The 24377-nt window shown below is 46.9% G+C and overlaps 1 protein-coding gene across 1 annotated transcript in view; it reads right to left on the reverse strand.

Moving 5' to 3' along the window:
* Positions 1-120: 120 nt before the first annotated feature.
* The window catches only part of PODXL2 (podocalyxin like 2), a 31333-nt gene continuing 7076 nt past the window's right edge, over positions 121-24377 (reverse strand). The window contains exons 2-8 of the mRNA XM_048957885.1: positions 21188-21481; positions 11498-12393; positions 10383-10457; positions 7289-7445; positions 6339-6400; positions 4651-4830; positions 121-4361 (exon numbers count right to left, since the gene is read on the reverse strand). Coding sequence (XP_048813842.1) covers positions 4152-4361; positions 4651-4830; positions 6339-6400; positions 7289-7445; positions 10383-10457; positions 11498-12393; positions 21188-21481 — 1874 coding nt within the window. The 3' untranslated portion in view covers positions 121-4151. The remainder of the gene's footprint in view (positions 4362-4650; positions 4831-6338; positions 6401-7288; positions 7446-10382; positions 10458-11497; positions 12394-21187; positions 21482-24377) is intronic.

The following is a 24377-nucleotide window of genomic DNA, read 5'->3' on the forward strand; positions in this document are numbered from 1 at the left end:
AGAACGGGCAGGGGACGGGGGACGGGCCGGCTGTGCTGCTGGCAGAGTCGAGGGACCTCGCTCCAAGAGACGAAGTTTAGGGAAGACGAACAAGACAGAGAAGCAGAGGCCACTCGGGTCAGTGGTCAGACACCACAGAGGTGCGTTTTATTGCAAAGAAACCAAAACCACGGCCTCGGCGCTTGCAGGGCCAGACACGAGTGTTTGTATTGCCCAAGGAGTCGCCAGGGCTGGCGGCCAGCCAGGGGTCCAGCAGGAAGGAGGGCTGCGAGAAGGTGGCCGGGCTGGGCTCACAGAAAGCCTGCCAGCAGGGCAAAGCGCTGAGCTGCTCCTCGGCCCCTGCAGAGAACTGGCAACAGAGGAGCTGCAGAACGCACCAGCCATGGTGGGATGCTGCTGCGCTGCTTCAAGGTCATGGAGCCATCATCCATGCATTGCTGTTGCCTCTATTTCACACTGCACACTGCCAGGTGACAGGTAGAATGCTGGCAGCTTGCGTTACAGATAGCACAGCTCAGCAATTAGCAGGCAGCTCTCTCTCCACCTGCCACACCACGAGGCAGGCTGCAGGAGTCAAAGACTCAGCACGTGTGTTTCTACACCCTTCTTTACAGACCCCATTCAGGACATCTCAGCAAGATCTGGAAGCAATCTGAAGCTGGGCCATCCCTACCCCACCTGGCTACTGTCCCACAGAGGTGGAGTCGTTCTGCCCATGTCCACACATCCGGCCGACACCAGCACTGCAGCTCTGGGGCACAGAGTCACTCATGCCAGCACCCACTGAGTTCTGACAAACCACATTTGTTTCCAAGCAGAGCCTCCAACTTTTGGCTGTAGTCCTGGAGGAGAAGGGGGGCAGAAGGAGCCATGAGGCTGGGATTGCTGTCCAGGGCCCCTACTGGTGACACAGGAGAACGTCCCATCTCATCACTTTGCAGACAACGACATCCTTGCACAAATCATCCCATCCGTGCTCAGTGTCATGGCAGCCCCTGTGAGTAAAGCAGGTGACTGTTCTAGGCAAGTCACAGGAAACAAATATCCGCAGATAAAGAGAAGGGAAGAAAGTCCTTTTTTAATTTTTTGTTTCCGACTCTTCAGCAGCCACCAGGTGTCAGTGCGATCAAACGTTTGACAGATGGGACCACAGCAAAGTCCTGGGAGGTGGAAAACACTTTTCCTGGAATTACTCTGTCTTCTGTCTGCTCTGGAGCCTGGTGCACCCCTCTGAGAAGACCGGCTTTGACAGTCTTTGTTAAAAACAAGTTTAACTACATTAAATTGATAGAAAAGTTTCCCATAACAACTGATAAAGTCTCTCTTCCTTTTTAAGTCCTCCCTGTAGAGACCTGGACCCAAGCTCTGAACAACAAAGTGAAACGGGCTACAGGTAGCCTTTCTACAGCACTTCCCAGCCTGCATGTGCCAGGAAGTGACCCATCTGCAGGGCTTGCAGGAGAGGACAACAGTGCAATTGACTTAACAAATCGGCCTAGTGCAAAAAATGATACAGAGGAAAAAAAAAAACAAGTGGAAAAGGAATAAAAAGATCACCAGACTACAATGAAATGCTATTAGCCAGTAGATTTCTGGAGATAAACTGAGATCATATAGCCAAGTGCACCCTGCCAGGGACATCAGAATATTGTTCTGGCCTTTGTGATAGCCACCCTCAGGCATTCTCAAGAAACCCTGGAGCACTCCAGATTCAGAGGAATCCACTACAGGCTCTAAAACACAGTCAGGCTGTAAAAACCCAGGGCAGCAAACCAGGAGGATTTGCTAGGTTATTAATAAGCCTCAGTATCCTCCTTGCTTTCTTTAGAATTTGAAGACTTAGACCAGATCAGGAGGTGCTGAGTCCAGCAAGAAGCTCACTTTATCAGCACCTGGTTGTTTTTCTTAATAGCGCAGAGAGAAAAGGAGGCAGCAAAGCAGCTCCTAGCAATGAAGTGCACCAACAAAGTCTTTCGTGTGTGAACTAATCCACATCTGACTGGTGGCTGTACCTTCATAACAGCCACTGGGTTAAAAAAACAAACAAACAAAAAAAACATATTTAGTGAAGATTACTGGATTTAGAAACATTTATACAGTGAAACTCCCTAAAGGCCACAGCCATGCCAGGCCCTGTTATACTAAGTGCTATACAAACTCAAATTTAAACTCCATGCTTTAAATTTACTCACCATATTATATGAACAACTCGCATTTAATCCTGTGAAGCCCAAAATGCCATCAACACAGCCAATGAACTTGTGCAGTTTCACTGCACGAACCCACCAAATTCAGCAGGAGTCGTCAGTGAGGGATGGTCAGCAAAGGGCCACACGTGGCCATCCGTGTGCACTCACTGCTCCCCCACACCTGCCACCCATTATCAACTGCTAGGGCAGGAGAGGGAACTCCTCTGGGTATCTCTGCAGCTCTGCCAACAAGATATAAAAGGAGCTGGTGGTCACCATCTCTTACACAACACAAGGGAAAAGTACAGAGGTGGAATAAACACTGAAAATTGGAATCTGGATAGGAAACCAAAGGCCGTGACTTTTCTTGAATGGTCCTACATCAAGGTGATCTGTGATTCAGTTTGTATGCAAAGCGCTATGCAAAATGAAACAGACTCTTTTGTACCTTGACTTTAGGGACTTACATCAGGGATGGATATGCTAAAAATACCTATACATACAGAGACAGATTTACAGACTGCATATCTGGAATCTTTCTGTAAAAGGCCTCCTTAAAGACCAAACGTGAGCTGCAAGGAAGCAGATCACCATAATGGACAGGAATAGCTTTGCCACTGACCTAAGCAAGTCCCTCAATCCCTGCTAATAGAAGAAACAAATGTTCTGGGATTCCAGGCTTGAAAGTAGTTCCAAGTCTTGATTTAGACAGAGCTCAAAGAACAATTATGCACATTCACGTGCCTTTTATCACACATCTTCAGGGAGCTGGGGCCTCAAAATTGCCTGAGGCATGCCTGAAAAACATTCACTGGGGAGCTCTTAGATCTGCTTCTCATCTAAACAGGCTTTTACACTTGTTTGAATGCAGCAATTTTGAAGAGTTACCCTGATTTACACCAATATGATATTAGACACTTCACACTTCAAGGCAGGATCCTGGAAAGGAAACAAAAGGGCCAGAAATTTATCAGTTTGAGTTTTCACTTTTCTCTCTGTTAAAAACCTCCCATAGCCCTTATGCTTACCTTGAAAAGATTAACTGAAACCAAATTATCCTGGAAAATGGAATGGGAGTAGAAAAGTGCTGCCAATCTAAGACTGAGATGAGGGATACTTTGCTGCTAATTTCATTGCTGTTAGGTGAAAGAGGCAGGTAAACATCCTTTTTGAGCAACTCTCCAAACTAGCAAACTTCCAGCTGAGATGATGCACCATGGCACCAAATTCTCTGCAATCAGCCAAACAAGGGTAAAGTGCTCAGACTTTGCAAGCTCAGCTTGGAGCTGTGGAAGTGAAAAAGGAATGTGGGCTGTTTAAGGGTGTGAGGTTGAAGAGGAAAAATAAGAGATGACACTGAGATGTTCTTCCCAGACATAAACATCTGAATCCTAGACTGCTACAAAAACCTCTTTTCATGGAGTGGAATGCAAACTCAGCCCAAGATATCAACAGAGTTGTGACTCCCTCCATCCAGAACAGCCTATACGTTTTACAGCACCTACAGGGATTGAATGCAACCTAGAGATAAAAATCCAGGTGTATCAAGGTCAGGATCTGGCTGACATAATTTCAGCTGGACTCTCAAAGTGTATTAATTCCCCAAAGCTGAATTCTCAGTGCTAGACCTAGCCTCAACTCCTTTTTTTCAAGCCCAGTCACTCTCAGCCACTACCAGAGAGCTACAGTAAGTGCATTTAAAGGTGATGAAAGCATTGGTGCTACTGATAGGAACACACACACAGAGACCTACCCACCCACCCATCCCCGCTTCCCTCTGTTCAGTGATCCTCCTGGCTCCAAACAGATTCAGGCTCAGGACTTCCATCGGGAAAACTCGCCCAAAAAATTCGACCCATCCCGAGCCTTTCAGTTGTTCCTGATAAGCCACTTGATCCCATGGTCCATCAGTCAAGACAGGAGACAATTATATTTCAGGGGGCTGTTCCCTCTCTTCTTTTTCTAAAGATGCGTGTCTTCCTCAAACACATCCACATCCTCGCTTGCCTGCTTATTGATCAGGACATCCCAGCTGTCGGGGCCATTGATGGTGTTTCCACCATTCACGCTTGGCTTCTTCTCCTGCATTTCTGACTGGCTGTCACTTGCCACATCCAAGGTGGGGTTGTCATGGCAGCCATTCTCAACAAAGCGCAGCTCTTCACCATGTGACTGCAAAGGAAGGAGAGGAGCACAGAGACAAGTGAAGATAGGTCTTAGTGCTGCTGAGCACTAAATTTATTCCTGGCCCAAACCCTGCAGCAGAAAAGAACCATCCTGAGCACATCAAGAGGTGTGCAGGTTTACGTCTCTCCTATGCCTAAACAGCTTCCCTGCTGCTCCAGCAGCGTATCCAGCTATGTCTACAAAGTGGACAGGGAAACCAATCTCCCTCAACTTTCCAGATCCCTTCATCCCAAGAGATTCATCCAACCACTTTTCCCACCTGTCCAGTGCTCACCATGTTCTTCATCTTTGGCAGGCGTTTCTGCCAGCAGTTGTATATGAGCCCCAAGACAATGATGATGGCACAGATGGAGCCAATGATCACCAGTACCACAAAGAGTTTCCCATAATCACTGCGTGTCTGATTGGGATGTGACTGACAGCTTGTGGTGGTTGAATAGTTCTGGATGCCAATCTGAAAGGAAGCAAGGAAAGAAGCAGCTAAATCCCCTGGCCTGCCATCAGGTAAGATCTGCTCAGTTTTCTGGGTTTAAGTACAGGACCATCACTGCGGGCAGAGGAACTAAAAGTCAGGGTTAGGAGTCAGTATGTTCACTGCCTTACATGACTAGAAGGCACACAAGTTCAACACCATCTTCCTTGAGAGCTGGCCAATCAGCCAAGTGTCAGTGGGCATAATCCTGCCTTGACTGCTTGCACAAGGATCACACTAATGTGCAACCAGGCTTTCGTGGGAGAAAACATCCAAGATTTAGTTCCCTTTTAATTGTCAGCAAAACCCAACATCGTTCCCTATGACTTGGTGAGTTCCAGCCTGGTTATGTAACAATTCAATACTAAGTATGATGGGTGTAAGAGAATATCCTCCCTCTTCTTTCCAAGCCCAGGCTGGCCCAAGGTCAGTGCAGTGAGCAGTGTTTCATTATTGATAGAGCTGGAGAGTCAGAGGCAGGCAGTAAGGCTACTGTGTAGGATGCATGTTAACATGGGGGTATTGTTGAACACAACTCAAACCTCACACTGACACGAATCCTTTCTGGACAGTTCTAGCTGCTGATACTTCAGTCACACTATTTCTACAGTGTTGACTTTTTAGTACTTTCTCTAGTGTAAGCCAATCAATAATACACTGAGAACTTAATTTCTTTATCTAACTGCTCCAGTTTATTAGGACAGGGAGAAGCCTGAGAGGAGACTTCCAGCAAGATGGTGGCCCAATTCTAATGCTGAAGTCAGCAGAATTACTCGAAGAGTGTTTAAAAGGGGGAAAGAAAAAAAAAAAGAAAAAAAAAAAAGCAGCAGTCAGGCCTTCGGTCCCTAAGTGTCAAACTCAGATCATGGGACTATTTTGCCTTCATCTCTTCACTCTTCCAAGTTGCCCACAATTAGAGGCAAATACATGAGGACAGGAGGCAGTTAGCATTGGAATCTGGCATCCATCACCTGTGGTTCTCTGCCTGCCTTTGTGGAGGCAGTTATCAAAAAGGAGTGAAACGCAGACCCTGGGATAGCAGAAGGAAGGTGTGTGAATGTGTCCCATCTAGTACAGGCACCTCTCTCACCTCCTTCAGCAAAGGCTGAGCAACTGGCAACAGCCATCATCAGCAGATCAAGCAGGGCTGATTCTGGGGCTCTGCAGCACTCACATCGCCACAGGCAAGAATGTGGAAGGTATGAGACCAAGTAGCCCAACCAAATGAATGTGTGAAAAGCAACTTCAAAACTAAGCCAGAAGAGCAGGCAGGGAATAAACCACAGTCACTCTCTTAATGGGAACAAACATTTGATGATCTGGCAACTACCAGAGAGGGGTAGAAGGGACTTTGCCAAGCGTCAGATTAATCTGTGTGCCTGCTGTGGGTTCAGCACTTGGTTAGACTGAGATGCCTCCCAGTTTGCAAGGTACTTATTTTAATTGTATAGCCAGTCTTAAAGGATGGATGCAGGAAGACAGGCTTTTACCTCAGCTAAGCTCCTCTTAACATCCCCCAGTGCCATGAGAACATCTTTTGTAGGGATGATACCTGTAAAGAAGGAGATAGAGATCAGTGCTGCTCTTTCAGCTCAACTTAACTGAGTTAGATGTACTCATCACTGTGAAATGCCCAACAGGATGGAAGCAGAGGAACACGTTTTTGTTCATTGGTATTCTAGGTTGAGACTGAAAATTCAAGGACCATAACACCAAGAGTTCTTCCAAATGTTTTTCAAAGAGGGGAAAAAATCCAGGCATGAACTGATACTAAAGGCACCAAGGTACCCATAGGTCCATTTCTACTTTCACTTGTTCAGCAGTACAAAGAGGAACCTGAGAAAAGCAATTTTCAGAGCAGAAAATACTTTGTTTCTAAAAGTTTCTAGAAGTTAGAATTCTGTTTTCTTCACATAGGCCACAATGTCAACATTAGAAGCCTCTAGCAGGAAGCAGAAGCAGTATAGAAAAAGCATTCTCCTTTCAGAAGGGGATAAAGATGTTAAAATGCACCAGCACAACTTACCTCTACTGTCAGCTCTTTTTTCTTTGCGAATGCAAGAGAGGCACTGTAAGGACTGGCCAAGTACAGATGAGAGTTAAGCCATAAGTTAAAAAGTGATCTAAGAGCAGGCTGTCATGTCCTGCCATAGCAATGGCCTGCTCACAGAGGACAGCACAGAAGCACAGGGAAAAAGCTGACAAATGTTCACATGAAGGCAATTCAGGGAGGGAGGAAGGCAGGAAGTGAAGCACAGATCAAGCTTGGTGCAAACAGTGAGAAACAGGCCACTCCATTCCTTGAATCCTGTTAGCGCTGGGAAAAGGTGGGACTGAATGGCAAAAAGAGCAAAAATTCCTTTCAACAAGGATAAGCATCTCCATTTGGGAGCACCCTAAAAACAACCCCTATCATAGGAAGGCTCCTCTCAGCACTTACCCTGTTCCCCTGCCAGTGTCATTAGCAAGTGCTTGTCATTCTCATTGGGTTTGCTCAGAGAGATCATCCAGTGGTCCTGCAGTCCATCTGTCTGTCTGGAGAAAGCATCCTCCACCAGAGCCAACAGCTGGGGACCCCTCTCCAGCCGAAATTCCTCCTGCCATGGGAAAGAGACATTGGTGAGCTGTGGTGGGAACGGCAGGTATAGCACTTCAGGGCTCACATGACTGCATGGCAAAAACCCTTGCATCAGGTACACCCAAAAGCCAGCAATGCTAAACCTGGGGCATTGCTTCCTTCAGCAGCCTCAGTGCCCAGACTGAACCATGCAGCCCTCAGGACACACCTGTCCTGCTTCCTGAGCTCCCATGGCCACCATATACCCCACTCTGTACCAAGCCCAGCACACAGGAATCCTGAAGCAACATCATCACATAAGGCAAGAAGCAGCCAGGCTTTTCCCTGCAGCCAGTGCTGGGTCAGCGTGTGCAGCTCGGCCTGACATGCTCCAGCCATCCCCTGGCAGTCTCCTTCACTGCTTTCCCACTCCTGCGTTTCTATTCTTATCTTCAGTTGCCATGTCAACCTGAAGGCCACACAGATGATTAATAAAATGGAGAGCTCTTGTTGCCATGGCAATTTGAAGCGCTCAAGGCAGGCACAGGCTTGTGCCGAAAAAGGCCTAATTGGAAAAGACACCGATGACTGGGGCCTGAATCACAAGGGCCTGCCAGTGCCTTGTCTCATCAGGTTATGGGTTTTGGCATCAGCAGTGAGCAGGGAGGCCGGAGCAGCAGTGCAAGGATGCAGCATCGTGCTGCGGAGCTGTGGCTTCTGCTGTCAGCCTGAGGTTCTGTTCTGAGGGATGTGGAGGAAAGGGGAGCAGCATAGCCCTAGAGCGGGGCAATGGAGGTGAGAAGTTTCTAATCACAGGAACAGCAGGGATTGCAGAGTACTGAGGAATTCTCCTTGGTAGAGAAAAGGGAGCTGTGAAAGAGTCTGAAAGCACATGAGTAGAATTAGAGGTCACCTCCTGAACACAGCCAGGTACCACCACTGGGTCAGATCCTACAGTCCTGAAAGACAAAATTCTCAGGTATATTGAGTGGGAGACATGCCTAAAGGGACTAAAGTGACTGCCCTGTCCAGAGCCTATTAAGCAGATGAAGAGGCTGCCAGCTTAACCCAGCAATACAGACATCGACCCTGCAGCAGGTAAATGCCCAGCGCTATGAAGAACATTAACATTCAAGGTGTGAGGTGTAACCTCTCTGCAGGGGGCTGGGCTCCCTCCTGTCCCTTGGCTTTTCACTGGGACTCTGGAGTGAACCAGGCATTAAACAAGAAATGTTTTAAGAATCTCTATGCTAATTTAAGCTACAGCACTTGCAATGCAGATTCTGCCTCACAGTCTCAGAAATCCAAACTATACAGGCTTCAGATACAGAAACCAGAAAACAAAAGGGACAGGCAGAGGGTTGGTGAGCTGCCTAAACTAAGCAAATGGTAAGAAACAAACTGTGTCAACAGTGGTGGAAAGGAGAAGAGCTTGATTCCAGTTTCAGCCATGCAAAGTGGTAATGGGAGAAAGGGAATGAAGCAATGTTCATGTTAAATATGTATGTCGACAAGTGTCCCTTTGAATAACAAGAAGAAAGCACAAATCACTCATTGGGAAATATGTTTTGAAACATTAAATCAAGTAGAAGAACAGTTCAGGCCTGCCCATCCCAGGACACTATCTTCTTTCAGCATGGCAGAACTGAGGATTCAACAGTAAAGGCATAATTTTATCAAGAGACATCAGCACATCAGCTTTTAAGATCTCACCCTTCCAGTGGTTTAAACAACACAAGACCAAAAGAAGAACTCTACCATGTATGCAAAATTAATAAGCATTTAAACTCCACAGAGATGCTAGAAAGAGTAATTGTGGATGCAAAAGAAACAGAGCAGCAGGAATATGGTTTTCAAGGGCTGGTCTTCTGAGTTGCAATTGTGTACTGTGACAGAGATGCCTCCAACTCTCCAAAGGGCAAACTAGTCGGAAGGAAAGAGACCAGCTTTTAATCTACCTTTAAAGCAGTCAACATTTTTAGTGTTGGTTTACACAGTGAAGTCAACAGCTTTATTGTGTGAATCATCTGCTTTCGCTGCCCCCCAAAATTTCACGTAAACACTAAAAAAACAAACCACCACAAATTCACCACTAGTGGAAATAGGTCAGTGGCAGAGTCGCCCTGCAGTAACAAAATCAGTCTGCTCTGCTCATGGCTGGAGCTGCGGCAAGCAGGAATGCAGACACACAAGGACAGAATATGGTTCCCTGATGAAATATTTTGGTCGCAGGCTGTCAGGCTTATAATCATTTCTGAGAATTATGAAAGGCACCTTGACCTCAAGCCTTTCACAGCCGGTTTCAAAGTGCCTGATAAAAGGCCTACCAGAAGTGAATGAGCCAGAGATCCACAAGGGGCTCTGGACTCATGAATTAACTGCAACTTTATGGGGATGGATGGACAGGCATTGGATTAGCAGAGCATGACTGGTTAACAGACACAGATAACACATAAGATAAGGGGTTGGGAAAAAGAGGCACTTAAGGAAGATTTAGCGACAGCTTCTTGATACTGAACCATTCACATGGCAAACAGGGAGTCCTTTTTCCTCTGAGCCATCAGAGAAACGTCCCCTGGAAGGAGAGGAAGTGAAAGAAAAAAAGAGTAGAGGAAAGGAGGATCAGACCTCAATTCTGCCACACTGCCTGCAAGTAAGAGGTGCAGTGTTAAAGGCTCTAATGTCTCCTGATAAACCAGGGGAGCGTTGGCACAAACTAACAGCCAGTAGTTAGTGAAAAGCCACTCTGGAACTGCTGTAGTGTAAACTTTGAGAGAAATTCTGTCTCCACCCACTCTTTCCCCATTTGGAGAACAAGAATATTTTTTGCCTTTCTCTCCACAGCCTCTACAGGGACTTTGAGAATCAATGCTTTTAAAATGTTTTGTAGTGAAAGCACACAGCAAGAGCTGTGCCTGCCTCTGTATCTCTAAGCTCTATTCCTCCCCTACCATCAAATCTCTGTGGACATACTTACACAGTCAATGTTATCTGACATATTCAGGATGATGTAGTTTTTCCCCGCAAGGTTGCTCCAGTCTTTGCAGATCACCTGGAAAGACAAGACAAAGATAGCTGGGTTTGCATAGCAAATGCAGCTCTCCTGCTGAAAGAACAGGGTACACAAGAGGCTGTGCCATACCCAGAGAAGTGCTTCTCAAAGTAACTGAACTTTTTGCATTAGGAAGGATTCATCTTTCTGTTTGTAATGTGGGACACCAGGTGTTTTCATTTTAGCAGAAGCACATGAGGCAAGGACAAGCTGTGCCAGCTTCCCACAGTCCATCTTAACTTTCACCTGTACCTACTCTGGGGAGCTCAATGGAAAACTCTCTAGCCTGCAGCCTTATTCAGTATGTGATCGGCACACCACAAAACCTAACAAAGAGCCTGTGCAGTCCTTAAACTGGTGAAATAATCCATACACTTTGTAGGCAAGATAGCCCCTCTGTGCTTCCAAAGCTCAGGGTCCCAAATACCTTGGGGGCAGAAAGAACAAAAGCTTTCCCTGGCACTTTTTTTTTTTTTTTTTGCCAGTTTGATCCTCCACCTCTCATCTTTTTATCAGCTGTCAGTCTGCTGCAACTGCAGCTCACCTCACACCTCCTCACCTATGAGCTCCCCTAGACAAACATCCTCATAGATCTCTGTACCCTGCTCCACCTGCTCCGCATCTGTTATCTGCATTAGGCAGCAGCAAAAATAGCACTTCTTTCTCACTCCCTTTCCAGAAATCCTTGGGGCCATTTTTGTCCTGACACTTCCAATAATGAATGCTGAGGAAACAAGGAGCTCTTGCTGCTATGTGTGCCCCAGAGGGTAGGTGTTTTTTAGAAGCAATATTTTGGGCAGCAATTCATAAGGGAAGATGGGAAGAAGGGCTGTGAGGGGGAAGGGCTTTCTTCAAGAATCATGGACACCCTTAACAAATGCTTTGAAAACCTCTCCAAAATTTAGTTTTGGCTGAGTCGGGCAAACAGAAAAGCTACTTTCGCCAGTCAGACCCAGGGTGGTGGTAAGGTTAAAGAGTTCAACACCCCATCAAATATCTCCACTGCTATCTCTAATCCACTGCCCACCTCCCAGTGCTACCTGTGCTGAATTCCAGGGCACTTCTGTCGGCAGCATGGCCATGCGGGCATCTCCAGCCTGTGGTGACAAGCTCCCCTCTGCTGTAACAGTCTCTGTTGCTACTTCTGTGTCATTCCAGACAGGATTCAGCATAGGCTCATCAGCCCTGTCCCACGGAGCTGCAGAGGAAGCTGGATGATGCTCACCACCAAAAACAGTCTGCGAGTCTGCGGAGCTGCCTCCAGGAGTGCGTGTCCCCACAGGCATCTCTGCTGTCTGCTCCAGTTCAGTTAGCACTGTGGGCTCCAGCATCTCCCACCCCACTGTTGTCTCCAAGAACTCATCTCTGGCTGAATGTTCTTCCCCACCAGCCTCCATCGTGGGTTCTGAAAGCTCTGGACTTGTGGTAGTCACAGTCTGTTCTGAATCTGCTCCCTCCACAGCCCACGTATCTCCAGTTGTCACCTCAAATTGCTCTTCTGAAACACCAGGGGACTGTGCAGGAGTTGTAGAAAAAACAGAGGACACAGGCAGAAGACCTGGACCCATGCTGCTCCCAAGGTCTAAGCCAGGAGAAACAGAGTCCTCTTCTTGCCCTCCTATGGCAGCCTCAGTCACAACATCTGGCCTGGCAGAGGCTGTGGAAAACAGGAGGGTGGACAAAGACTCTTCTTGGTCCACTGGTTCAGAAGATGTAACCTCTGGCTCTGAGGTCTGGATGCTCTCCAATCCTCCTCTTGAATGGTCTATAGGGAGCAGCCCCTCCTCTTCCTCCAGCGTGCTGGAGAAAGGCGTGTGCAAGTCAGGCTCTACAAATTCTGCTGGTGTCTGGACAGTGGCTGCTTCCCAGTTCTCTTTTGTCTGTGTCCCATTCCTTTTCAGCAGGGCCTTCTGAGAGGCAGCAGAAAAGCTGTAGTCTAAAAAAGAGATCCAAGAGACTTTGTGTCAAAACCCAAGCACCTGTGAACTCCGAACAAGAGAGCTGTCCCCATTGCATGCGTTTAGTCACAGATAGGGTCTAATGGCAGAGATCTTTAAGACACTGAAAAGAACAAACCCACCTGGTAAGTGCAGTGCAAACTCTGGTATTTACCCAGCTTGTTATCCCATCCCAATGAACCCACTTTCCCTAGGGAAAATTCATGTATTTACTCCTCTCACTCTTTTCTGCCCTGAAGGTGTTTTCCTAGAGTTGCAACTAACAGCTTCAACACCTGGTATCTCTAAGGTGAGATTATGAGTGTTAGGAATCAGGCTGGGACTCAGGGATTCATTCCACATGGGATTCAGAAACATGATAGATTGTAATAGCAGACACAAGCTAAACAGGAAATACTAGGGAAGAGAACAGCACAGCAAACCAAGTCCTTTTCCTTGGTATGCCCAGGTTATAGCACCAAAACCTGAATCAACCTAGGCATCTTTGAAATGTAAAATTCCAGTTTATACATTGCTTTGCAGTGGAAAAGCCATCCCACAAACATCTGCTTAATGATATTCCCATCTCATTAAGGTGCAGCTTTGCTGCAAGGAAACAGAAGTCAGAAACAAGAGATGAACTTCAGCTCCAAGTTGCTCTGTAGCTCTGACATGAATGAATGCCTGTGATGTTGCCAGACAAACATAGAGAAATGCTTGAGGAGAAGACACCTCACAAATGTGAGGTCAGAGCAGGCAGTGGAAACCCAAAAAAGGAGTAGCTGTAGAATGAGACTATCAGTAAGATCAGACATATTAAGCTGGAGTCTTTATTTTTCTTGAGGAAACTGTCTGTTATCTGAGTAGTTCCATTTCAGCAGCTTGCTTCCCAATTAACTCCCTTTCTCTCAGGACAAGCACAACACATATTCTGAGAGAGGAAAGGAAGAGAGTCCCTCCACAACCAGAAACAAGCACCCTGCCCACTCTTTGGTTATTGCTAGTGAATGACAGTTTGAAACCCCCAAGGGCTGCATCTCTTCTCCTGCCTGCCAAAGTAGATGCTTCACTGAGTGCTGCAGGCAGCTGCCGTCTGGATGCCTTACAGAGAAGATCTGCATCTCTGTACACCCCTGACTCCAAGCCATCGAGCACTGCTGCTGGAGCAAGTGCTGAACTCTCAGGCAGGGAGGTCCACATCAGTAAACACTTCCATTGCCTTGGATGTGCTCTGGCAACAAGGGCTGCCCATGCTGCTTCTGCAGACTCTGCTGCTTCCCATCCTTCCTGATGGGAGAACCAAGCTGCTCCCTTCAGCCCTAGGCAAGATGCACAAAGATGCTCCTGTTAGCTGAGATGTGGCTCTCCTGATCTATGCCCCTTTCCCTTCTGTTGCCTGGTCTTCCCAAAGGTCTTTACCAATAGCTATGCGTCTCAGTGCCTGCAGAAACACAGTTGCTGGTTAATGGCAGATGTGGCCACAAACCATAGGATTGAGGACATCAGGTCAAGACCCCCTGCAGACAGATGGTGAAGGTTTAGTGCATCCCCCAGGGCTCTGCTGCTTCAGAGATACTCCAGGTCTGTACCAAAAACATGAACCTCAGCAGCAGCCCTGCCCATCCTGACATGCTGTGAGTGAAAAGTGAGGGAAATGCTGGTCTCATCCTCTAAAACAAGGCTGTCAGATGAGGTGTTATTTTAAAGGATAAGCGACCATTCTGCTACCTGCCTTACCTAAAGACATTCTCAGCTATGCTTGACTCTTCCCTTCCCTCCCCTGCCTCTCTTTGCAGCAGGAGGAGGTGGGCACAGAAGAAAAACAAATGGGGCAATAGCAGCATGAGGTTTGCCCCAGAGGAGTGGTGAATGCTCCCAACCTATCAGCTCTCCTTTGAAGTCACAGATTTAACCTTTCTTTAAGGTGCTCTGTCACCAATTAGCTGGCTCCTGAGAGGGGAAGCCTGCACAGTACAGCCATGCTGCCTTTTCAGAAACAAGATCTAAGGAAGCCTGAGAGACTGCTGCCTCTGCCTTCTCCCCAGAGTGAAGGAAGCTCAGGAGAACCGATCCCACTCTCACCCAGCAGGCTCCTGTCTTCCAAGGCAGCTGAAAGCTGAAACTTGAGCTGCTTCTTGGAGGCAACAAATCAGTGATGTAGGAGCAGACAGATTCCTTGCTAACTAATTTCACATTCCCACTTGGCACCAATCTTTCCACCACCATGAATCCTAAACCAGGAGCATCCTCCTGTCTGTTTCAGTAAGACCCCCACAGTTCACAATCTTAACTCCCTTCGTATCTTGCTCAGACTGTTATTCAGCTCCTCACCTTGCAGGTAGGGCAAGAGGCAAAACACAGAGATCTTCATGGAGAACACTGAATCTTGAGGTTTTCTGGTCAGTTATACTGCTGTTAAAACAAGCTGCTCTCCATATAACTTAGTTCCCAAAGGAGTTCAATCACTTTCCAAGCATAGAGGTTCAGGGATGAACCTCTCATTGAACCTTTCCTTCCAGACTTTTCAGATGACACTTAGTTCCTGTCTGGAAACATCTTCCACAGCCTCACTACCAAGGGAGGGTATCCATCTACCTCTCAAGATCAGGTCTTTTTAAAGTACTCATATTTCAGTTTCTTTCACCCTTATTCTACAGTTGGAAGGAATTTTTCCACACTGTTCATCTTCTTAGTATGACCTCAGTCACCACATTGGTTTTCTTCCCACAGCTCTTCCCAGACAAGCTGATTTCTGTCACTCACCAATGCAATGCAGAGCTAAGTGCTTCCTGAATGGAAATGTCTCCTCAGCATTTTCCTTTATTCCCCTTCCCTTAAACCCTACATGGATACCAAAGAGCATCTCCCATTTTTAGCAACTTATTCCGATGTTCAGCTAGCAATTCCCTTTCAGCAAGCAGTTTTCTAGACTGTGCAACCCCCTGGCCCTCCTGGTTGTCCTCTCCCTTCAGCAGACCCTCTACAACCGGCTCCCATGCCTTGGCCACATGGAAGTGCACCTTCCCATCTACCTATGTCACTGCTGCCCAGTCCCATATCAACCAGGTTTGCTGGAAGCCCATGAAAATTAGAATTCATGGAACAGAGAGGCCAACAGCCTCAGATGGTGTATGTTCCTGCTGCAGAAGTAGGGCAGGGCTTTCTGTTAAAGGAATTATGGAACTGGCTGCATTGCCAGATCTGTCAAGCTAGTTTATCAGCTCAAACTGCAGTAAGGAAGCAGAAGGCTGCCAATCAGAAGAGTGTCCAGGAGGGGAGTAAATAACAACAGCGGGCATCATTATCTCTGTTCCTGCCATGGTCTGTCTCCCACTGAGTTCAGCAGTAGGCTGAAGAATGAGAGGAACTCGTGACCACATGAAGAGATGCTATATGGCACACACCCATACAAACCACAAACAAAAGCAGCCAAGTCGCAACAGAGCCAACCTGCTCCCAGAAGAAGAGAGCTCAGGACTGCCCGTGGGACCATTTCAGCATCTCCAGCCATACAGTCCTGCAGGGACAGACCAGATGAGGTGTGCCTGCCTGTTACACTCCGCATCATGTTCTGTTCCAGAGCTTCTCAGTCACACACCCCCTTGGGAGTCCGGTTCATCAATATGAAATTCCACACCTTCACCTCACCTCCTTGCCTTAGTTATGCCCCCTTAACGCTTTCCTCCAGTAGCTTTATTGCATCACAGCATTCAGCTGTCTTCATCCCCACCAAACCACAAATATTTTTGCCTTCCAAGCTCTCTTGAAAAGACCCTCAGGCACAATTTTCCATAGAAATCACCTTGCCATTCTGCCACTCCAAGTCCTGCACTCTGATTCTCCCAGGCAGACCTGAGCCTGGGTCGCACAGATTCACATCCTTTGCCTGTGGAGATGACTTGCCCTGGGAGAAGCAAACACGAGCTCCAAACCCCTGTGAGAGCTCCCATTTAGGCCGTGTTCTGCTTCCTCCAAAATCAATACTGAAACTTCCCCGACCCCAGATGGGCCAGGACTTGGAACTCTGCCAGAGCACGATTCCCCAGCCAGACATTTAATTCATTACACTTCTGTTTCTCCTTCATTCAGAAGAACTGGTCTCTGTTATTGCCCTCTGAGGTTCCCTAACCTGTATTTGCCAAGATTAGCTGTTTAAAGCAACTGAGATAGCTCAGAAAAAGGGTGAGACTCATCATTTTTAGTACACATAACTTGACCATAAGGTCTTTATTGGATTAAACTGGAAGATCACGTTAACCAGTGATTGAATTACTGATAACTAGAAGGCAATGTAATAAAGACAAGAACATTCCTGGGCTCCCATCACAACAACGCAGCTCAAAGTGCAAGACACATTTTAGCTGCTGCTTAAAATGCAGACAGTTCTGAGGTGGTATCTTCTTGCTGGTTTACAGTACGGAACAGCAAGGCTTACTGTGAAAAGGTATACAACATCTAATTAAAATTGCAGGGGGGTTTCAAGGAGGCAAAATGCAATTACTGGTGCTGGAACTGAGCCAGTTGGGGCTAATACCTTTATCCTCCAGAACAGGTATGTGAAGTTACGATCTGCCACTCCAAGATGCATCCAAAGGCATCATAGTTAAGAGAGTCCAAAGGCAGCAAACTGGCTACACTCATTATGCTGGAAGTTGCCTCCAGTGGATACTGGGCACTTCAAAGCACTGTAGCTGTTCCCAAACAGCCCCATGCCTTTTTCCTGCTGGATGCATGATCTGCAGTAAGGCTAGAAGGAATGAGATTCATCCACGCAAGGAATCAGTCAAAAATAGCTGCACCAGAATAGTCCTATGCACGGAAAAACCCCGTTTGTCACACACTGGTCTTTGCAAGCAATGGCTTGGTCAAGATCACTTGTCCCAAGACAGATCACCTAATGTGTTAGTGCACATTAAACCAGGGCACAGACAAGAGGCATCTTGGGAGCAGAGCTCAGGCAGGGGGCTGCTCAGTACTAAGCTTCTTATGTAGACAGCCTTTACCAGGTGCTTCACTTCATTAAGGCTTGGTAGAAGACGGTATTAAGTACTGCAGCTTTGCTGTCAGTCTGGATGAAGAGGCAGCAGATTTCAGTAAGGCTGGGTGAGACTGAGATCTCCCTGAAAAGAGGCAAATAATTCATCAAGGAAAGAAGCCAATCTCACTATCAGAGAAGAGTTGGAAATGGAAGAGATTTTATCCCAATAGTTGGTTGGAAAACTTATTTTTCTTTAGATACAGTGCTTCTAACTTCCTTGTCCTTCTACCACTCATCCTAGCTCTCATGGAAACCTCTTCCACTAATTACTATGAATAATTAAAAGATTACTTTTCTTCCTCCTCCAAAGCGCCACATGCCACCCTAGTAGCTCATCAACCCATAAGACTAGATTTGATAGCTCCCAGCACATGCCACGAACTTCACAGGAACAATTTGGAACCAGCAGTGCAGAATCTGTAAGGAAGCCCAGCAATCTCATGGCAGCCCAGCAACGTGCTGGGCGCTGTGATGATGCACTCCAGACCTCAGAGGCTCAGCTTCTGGGCAAGAGAGGAAAGGAACTAAGTGCTTCATTCACCAGTCTCTCCCAAGTCTTGGATCAATTTTCAAGAGCCCACACTTCCCACTGAATAATAATTAGGCTGCCTCAACCTAAAGACTTCACTGAACTGAGACCACAAGCCAGGTGCATACCAGGAAGGGTCATACCAGGATGGACGCTACATCACACAACTCCTTCAGGAATCAGGACTGGAATGTACCTGCAATCTTGATGACTCCCATCTTCTACCTCTAAAGCTAGAAGAGATGTTTCATCTTTTACCCACAAAATCCAGCAAAATAGAAGGAAACACATGGGTATGGTAGCCTTCAGACAAAACAAGACGGAAAAAGTGGAAAGGAAGACGAGCAAAGCCAGATGCAAGTCCCTGCAGGTCCACTGTATCTTTAAGATTGAACTGTGGCTCAGACCAACTAAAGGTGAAACAAAGCATCTAACCCAAACGTCAACACGCGCAGCTTTTGAGTTTCCCAGAAGCCAGAGGGCAGAAGCAGCACGTTCACAGCTCCTCCGACCTGCCTTTTGGCTGAAGCACAAGTCATCCACCACTTCTTTCTGTAGAATATGGCATCCATTTTCCCAACAGACCTATTTCTTTCAGATGCAGCTCCACCTGGTAGTAGCTGTATGTGAACAAAGCCAAGATAAACTGATAGGTTAGCAAGCGTGCACTTCCGTGTATCCTCTGACGGAAGGAGATAAATCTCAGGGTCTTTCCACAGGCTGACACTCACTGATGTCAATACAGATTTACTGTTCTGTAGCATAAATCAGCAAAGGCACATTACTCATGGGAATCAAGAGCCCTGGGCTGAGCTGTGCTCTGCCAGAGGGAGTTTGTTCTCACTTTCTAATGGACTAACAGGTGGCCCTACGTGCCACATGTTTTCCAGAAATATCTGTAAAGGATGTTCAAGTGCACTTAAAACAAAAAAGCAGCTGCAGAATGTTATTGTTTCTTTATGTCTCTCAGCCTCAGAGCCACAAAAAGACAGCATTTTCCCCAGGCTTCAGAAGAACAGACAAAAAGGAGAGATGACTAATACTAATACAGTTTTGAATTCTCTGGAGATCTGGCCTGTGTGTAAGACCACCAATTCCAACCCCATGTCCTTACACCAAACAGGGAAGGAAGCCAGCACTACACATCTCTCACAGCAGTGGATTTTCCCTCTCTAGTAAGCGTAACATCCTGTTTTCTGCCTCAAATGATACAGGGTCTCAAATCTATGCCTGGGGCAGATCTAACAGCTATGCCAGGCTATCCTCCACTGTCATTCAGAGAGAAATCGTAACGAGAGAAACGTAAGGAGAACTTACACTTTTTTTTTTTTTTTTAATAGCAGCTGTTTGAAACTGTTCAATGGATTTATAGCTTGAAAATAACCTAACAGATGTCATTACACAGTTCCACAAGGTATCACATGGCATCTGTCACACATGCAGAACATAAGATCCATTGGTTGCATGTCTGTCTCATGTACAGGCTTTGCATGACAGAGAAGGCTGCCCAATTTAGGGATGCTATTACAATATCCTTTATTGTAAAATGACACACAGCAGGTTTCTAATTAAATTTTAAGTAGAAATGTGCTCCCAGCTCCTGAATAATTCAAACTGTTCTATTAACCAAGGTTCTGAAATACCACTGAGACACGAGCTCTGGACACAGCAATGGCCAGGGAAAAAACAGTGCTTGGAAGCACTGAAGTGCTGGGCAGCAGATAGGGCAGAGCACGTGTACAGGACAGCTGAAAGAGCACATCTGTTCATGTAGGAAAGCACTGCAGGCGAGAACGGAAAGAGAGGTGAATGTGTTCTGCATACAAATGGGGCGAGGCACGTGCAAGAGGCAAGGCTGGATTTGGTACCCAGTGCATCTTGCTCTCAATGCACAAGCACATGCTGTTCTCCAAGTCACGTCCAGAGCTGCGAGTACATGCAGGTGCCTCCTGGCACACAAATAAAAGAGTTGCTGAGCATGCTGCCAGCTCGTGAGAGAGATTAAGCCAGAGCATGTCCCAAGGATGCACTGGTGGGAACGCGCAACATCCACCGTGAGCATCACCGCAGAGGAAGCATCTGCACAGCTTCCCCACGGCCAAGACTGCAAGGACCCAGGAGCTGCATGAACAGCAGGACAGCAGGAACACGGCTACTGGATTTAAGGGCAACACCAGTGAGGAAAGGGCTTCAGAGACATAAGCTCGGAAGGCCCTCGCCCTCCACAGCGTGCCTGGGGCCCCAGCAGGCAGCCTGAACCATAGTGCTGCTAATTACTGCAGCAGTTCTCACCCCTCTGTGAGCACAGGTCTTTTTAAGGTCAGAAACGGGTATGAAGATAAGACTAACACAAGACTTGTGCCTTCTAAATCCAGACCTGTGTCAGACCTGCTGAGAGGGACACAGCGATACCGGATAAGTGAGGAGGGATAGGGCTGCAGACCTGGCCCCTGGTAACATTTAATACATGCCTCACATAACACTTAAGAGCAGGAGCACACAGAATAATCCCCTAAGCTACTGGAAACCCTGCAGAGACGCCTCCTCCTTCCTCCCATCATTCCCCCTGCGAGTGTCTCAAAGCCAACAACGAATCTGGGAGCAGATCACCGAGGGGATCAGTAGTGAAAAATACCCAAAGAGGACAGCAAGCTGAAATGCTAACACAATTCATTTGCTCAACAGGGAGCAGGGAGGACAGCAAGAGCAATGGGGCAGCTGCTGTCTTCAGTCAGGTCAAATCCCTACTGCAGTCACAGAGAGAGGAATCCAGGATTTGGCCTGGGGGATCCAACCAGGACCCAAATCCTAAGATGGTCTCGATCTCTGAGCCCGGGTCATGAGACCTTCAGATCACAATTAATTGACAGCAACAGAAAGAAGAGAGAGAGAGAGACAGAGAAAGAGAGAGAGAGACAGAGAAAGAGAGAGAGAGAGAGAAGGGTTAGAGGCAAATGGAAAAGTAGGTGGAAGCAATACTTTTCCCAGCTCAGGGAACCTCACAGCAGCTCAGGAAAAAAGCCTCAGCTGGAACATGGTTTCTAAAGCCTGTGCTTGCTCAGGGTTCACTGGGGACACATCAGGCACTGAGGTGAGAAAATAGAGCTGACGTTTAATCTCACCCCCTCTTATGGAGAGTTATGTCAAAGCAGGAGAACAGATCCCCGCATCTCTTTGCCTCCCCAGAGCCCTGGCAGAGAGAAAGAACAGGGTAAGAATAGCCTACCTGTTGCTGGTCCCAAGTCCAAGCTGGATTCGTTGAGCTCTCCTCCATCTTCCCAGAAGTACTGTGGAGGCTGTAAGATCTTGGACTCCTCATTCTCCTCGCTGGCAAAACCTGATCCCGGGGCAGCATGCAGAGAGCCAGGGATGAGATCAGGCTCTGCAGTCTCAGGGCTCGTTTGCTCATGAGAATTCATTGCTTCCAGATGGGACATAACAGCAAATTCCAGCAGGGAAGTTGAAGTGAGGCCATCAGTGGTTGGTTCCTCCGAGGAGGCAAGGCAGAGGCACAAAGTTCCTGCACAGTGACAATAAACCCATATCAGTGAGAGGGAACTGACAACCAGCAAGCTGCTCTTCTCTATACAACCTGCTCCTGCTAAACCAACCTGCCTGTGGGGTAACTTGCCCCTCAGATGGGCTGCACTCCAAGCTGAGGAGGAAAATCAGGCTACGTGGGGAAACGTTCAGAAGCATACAGAGGAGCATTCACATCCAGGAAGAGTCAGTGCCAAGCAGTCACCCAGCCTTGACACTGCAGTGGGGCAGTGATGGGGCAGCCTTCTGGGGGTTTTTGCCTCCTTGAAAGGATGAGCTGCCTTGTTAGTCATCCACCCTGCAGAGGAGGTGGAACGTCTTAGACTGAAGGCATAAAATCCTGGCTCTGCAAGTCAGTGAGTTTCCTATTCAACTGTCACCCAGCCAAGATTTCATCCTAGTGCTCCCAGTCTGCAGCTACATTATATGCAGGAGGATTGATTTAAACCAAAATTATTTAAATCATCAATATTAATCATGTTCTAAATCAACGGCCTGGAAATCTATTTTTAAGCCATTGATTTGAGCTTAATTTTGCATTCACATTTTTTGTTTTCCTGAGGATAAGCTGACTATCACAGGTAAGAATTAAGGCAAGCTAACAGCAAAAAACTACCGACCATTAAGCAGGAAGGCAGGTGACATTTAACACTTTTGTTTCAACAATTATATACTTGGTATTTCCATTTTACATATTAGAAAGTTTGACTGACACTTCTTCATTCCTAGATGAGCCTTTAACTGTGATTTGTGTCAAGGTACATTCACATGTATATCAAACTTCAATCAAAATGCAAGAAAACAGCATCTGGAAAGTGGCTTTATTCAACTGATAAATACCACCAGAAGCATGGAGACAGAAGGAAAAACTACATTTCCCAAATCATGCTTTGCATTTAAAGCAGTTTTGTTAAGCAAGGGAAGTAACTAATTTGGGTGAACTAAACCAATAGCTTCCCAGCCCTCTGTTCTTCAGCACATTAAAACTAGAGGATCTCATCCTTTCACAGCTGATTTTTATTTATTTTTTCCTGCTTCCTCAGCTTATGCTCAGTTTCTCAGTTCTAAATGAACTAGTCGCTGAACTGAACTAATTGAATAAGCCAAAATGAAGCCTAATTTGGTATCTTTCTTTGATAGCTGATTTTCCAGACAAAAGAAGTGCAGCAGATCTAATCCATCTGGGCTTCAGTGAAATATCTGCTATGATGGCCCACGCAGAATTACAAGAGAAGCAAAGAAAGACAGCAATTCGTTCAGAAATTGTAAGGCAACTGTAAGGCATTGGCTGTAGGAAAACTGACAGAGGCTTGTGCTGGAAAGAGGCTATTAGAGGAAATCCTCAAGGTCTGTCCTTGGACCTGGTGCAGTTTAACATTTTAAGTGACCTTGGCTCAAAAATTGGGAATACAATCATAAAACTGGCCAAGGAAACAAAGCTAGGAGATATCCTCACTACACAGAAAGACTGTAATACAGCCAGGTGACCCAAAGGATGGAAATAACAGAACTGTTACGAAAAAAGGAACACTGCAAAGTGGTAAGTTACCAGCCTGAGCACTAGCACCAGCTATTCCCTGACATAAGATTAGATGTTTCTAACGGATGGTTTCCTAAGAGGACAAACACCTGTATCAGAAAGAGCTCTGAGATACCACCAGAATGCACACATGAAAATGTTTGCAGTCCTGAAGCATTTGAAACAGATTTTATACAGCACGGCTGAGACATCACCTGAATGCTGCATGCAGATTTGGATACATGTGGCCTGAAATGAGTTAGGCAGAGCTGAATCTGCCTTCAGGCAAGGACACTGACTGGGCAACTTCCTAAGGTTCCTTCCTACCACTGTGTTCTATGACTCCACATCCAAGAAGGACAAATTCAAATTAATGCAAGTAACAAGAAAAGTTAAGAGATGACAGAAGATGGGCTGGCCCCTGTGCTCTCACTGAAAACATTGGCTTCTTAGAGCAAAAAAGTACTTTGAGATTGTTGCTCGCTTGCCAGGTTGGTTACCAATCCTGTCCTGGGAATGCTGGGAGCCCAGAAATGCCTCGTGCTTGCTCTGACCTTCTCCATCTATTTCTGCAATTCTCTGAACTGAACAAAAAACAATATTGGTTACTCTTCCCCATATTCACTTGAGGCTGGCTTCTGCACTTCTCTGTCTCATTTGTTTGTTTTATTGATCCAAGGCAAGATCAGCTGAGGCCAGCACAGCAACAAAAAGCAAACGGCAGAAGAGGCTGAGCATCACAGGGGCAGGAGGCTGCTGCTGCAGCACCACGGGGCCAACCAAAGCACCCTGCACACCCCTGCAGGCAGGCCAACTCCCAGAGAACACCACACACAGCCATGCTGTGGCTGGAAATGAGAACTTGCAGGCCTCGTGTGTGGGAGCAGTGGTCCGGAGAGCCCCAGCCAGGGCAGCCCTGTGCTGCTTCAATGGTGCCCAGCAGGCTCTGAAGCACTGGTGCCAAGGCTGGGCTTTCCCGACCTGACATAAGACACCTGGCAGTGTCTGCATTGCTAACAGAGAGTGCTGCTGAGCCCTGTGCAGCTGAGCCAGAGACAGCACTTATCTGAAGGAGCTTGCAGCTTAAGCAAATATGACAGAGAGCAGCGGAGAGGAGAAAGGGAATGTTCTCAAAGTTGTCAAAAACAGTAGAGATGAAGGATGGAGAGAGATGACAGCAGGCCCACGGCCACACAGAAAATTTGGTGTAGCTGTGGGCAAAACTCATAGCTTCATCCTATTTTAGCTCTTCATCTGTCCCAGTGCCTCAGTTTCCTCCAACTCCTGTGAACACAGATGTGGCTGATGTTACTCTCCAGCTTTCCAGCCACACCACAACAGCCACTTGCAGCCAGCT

Source organism: Lagopus muta, chromosome 11 (assembly GCF_023343835.1).
Source record: "Lagopus muta isolate bLagMut1 chromosome 11, bLagMut1 primary, whole genome shotgun sequence".
Classification (NCBI taxonomy): domain Eukaryota; kingdom Metazoa; phylum Chordata; class Aves; order Galliformes; family Phasianidae; genus Lagopus; species Lagopus muta.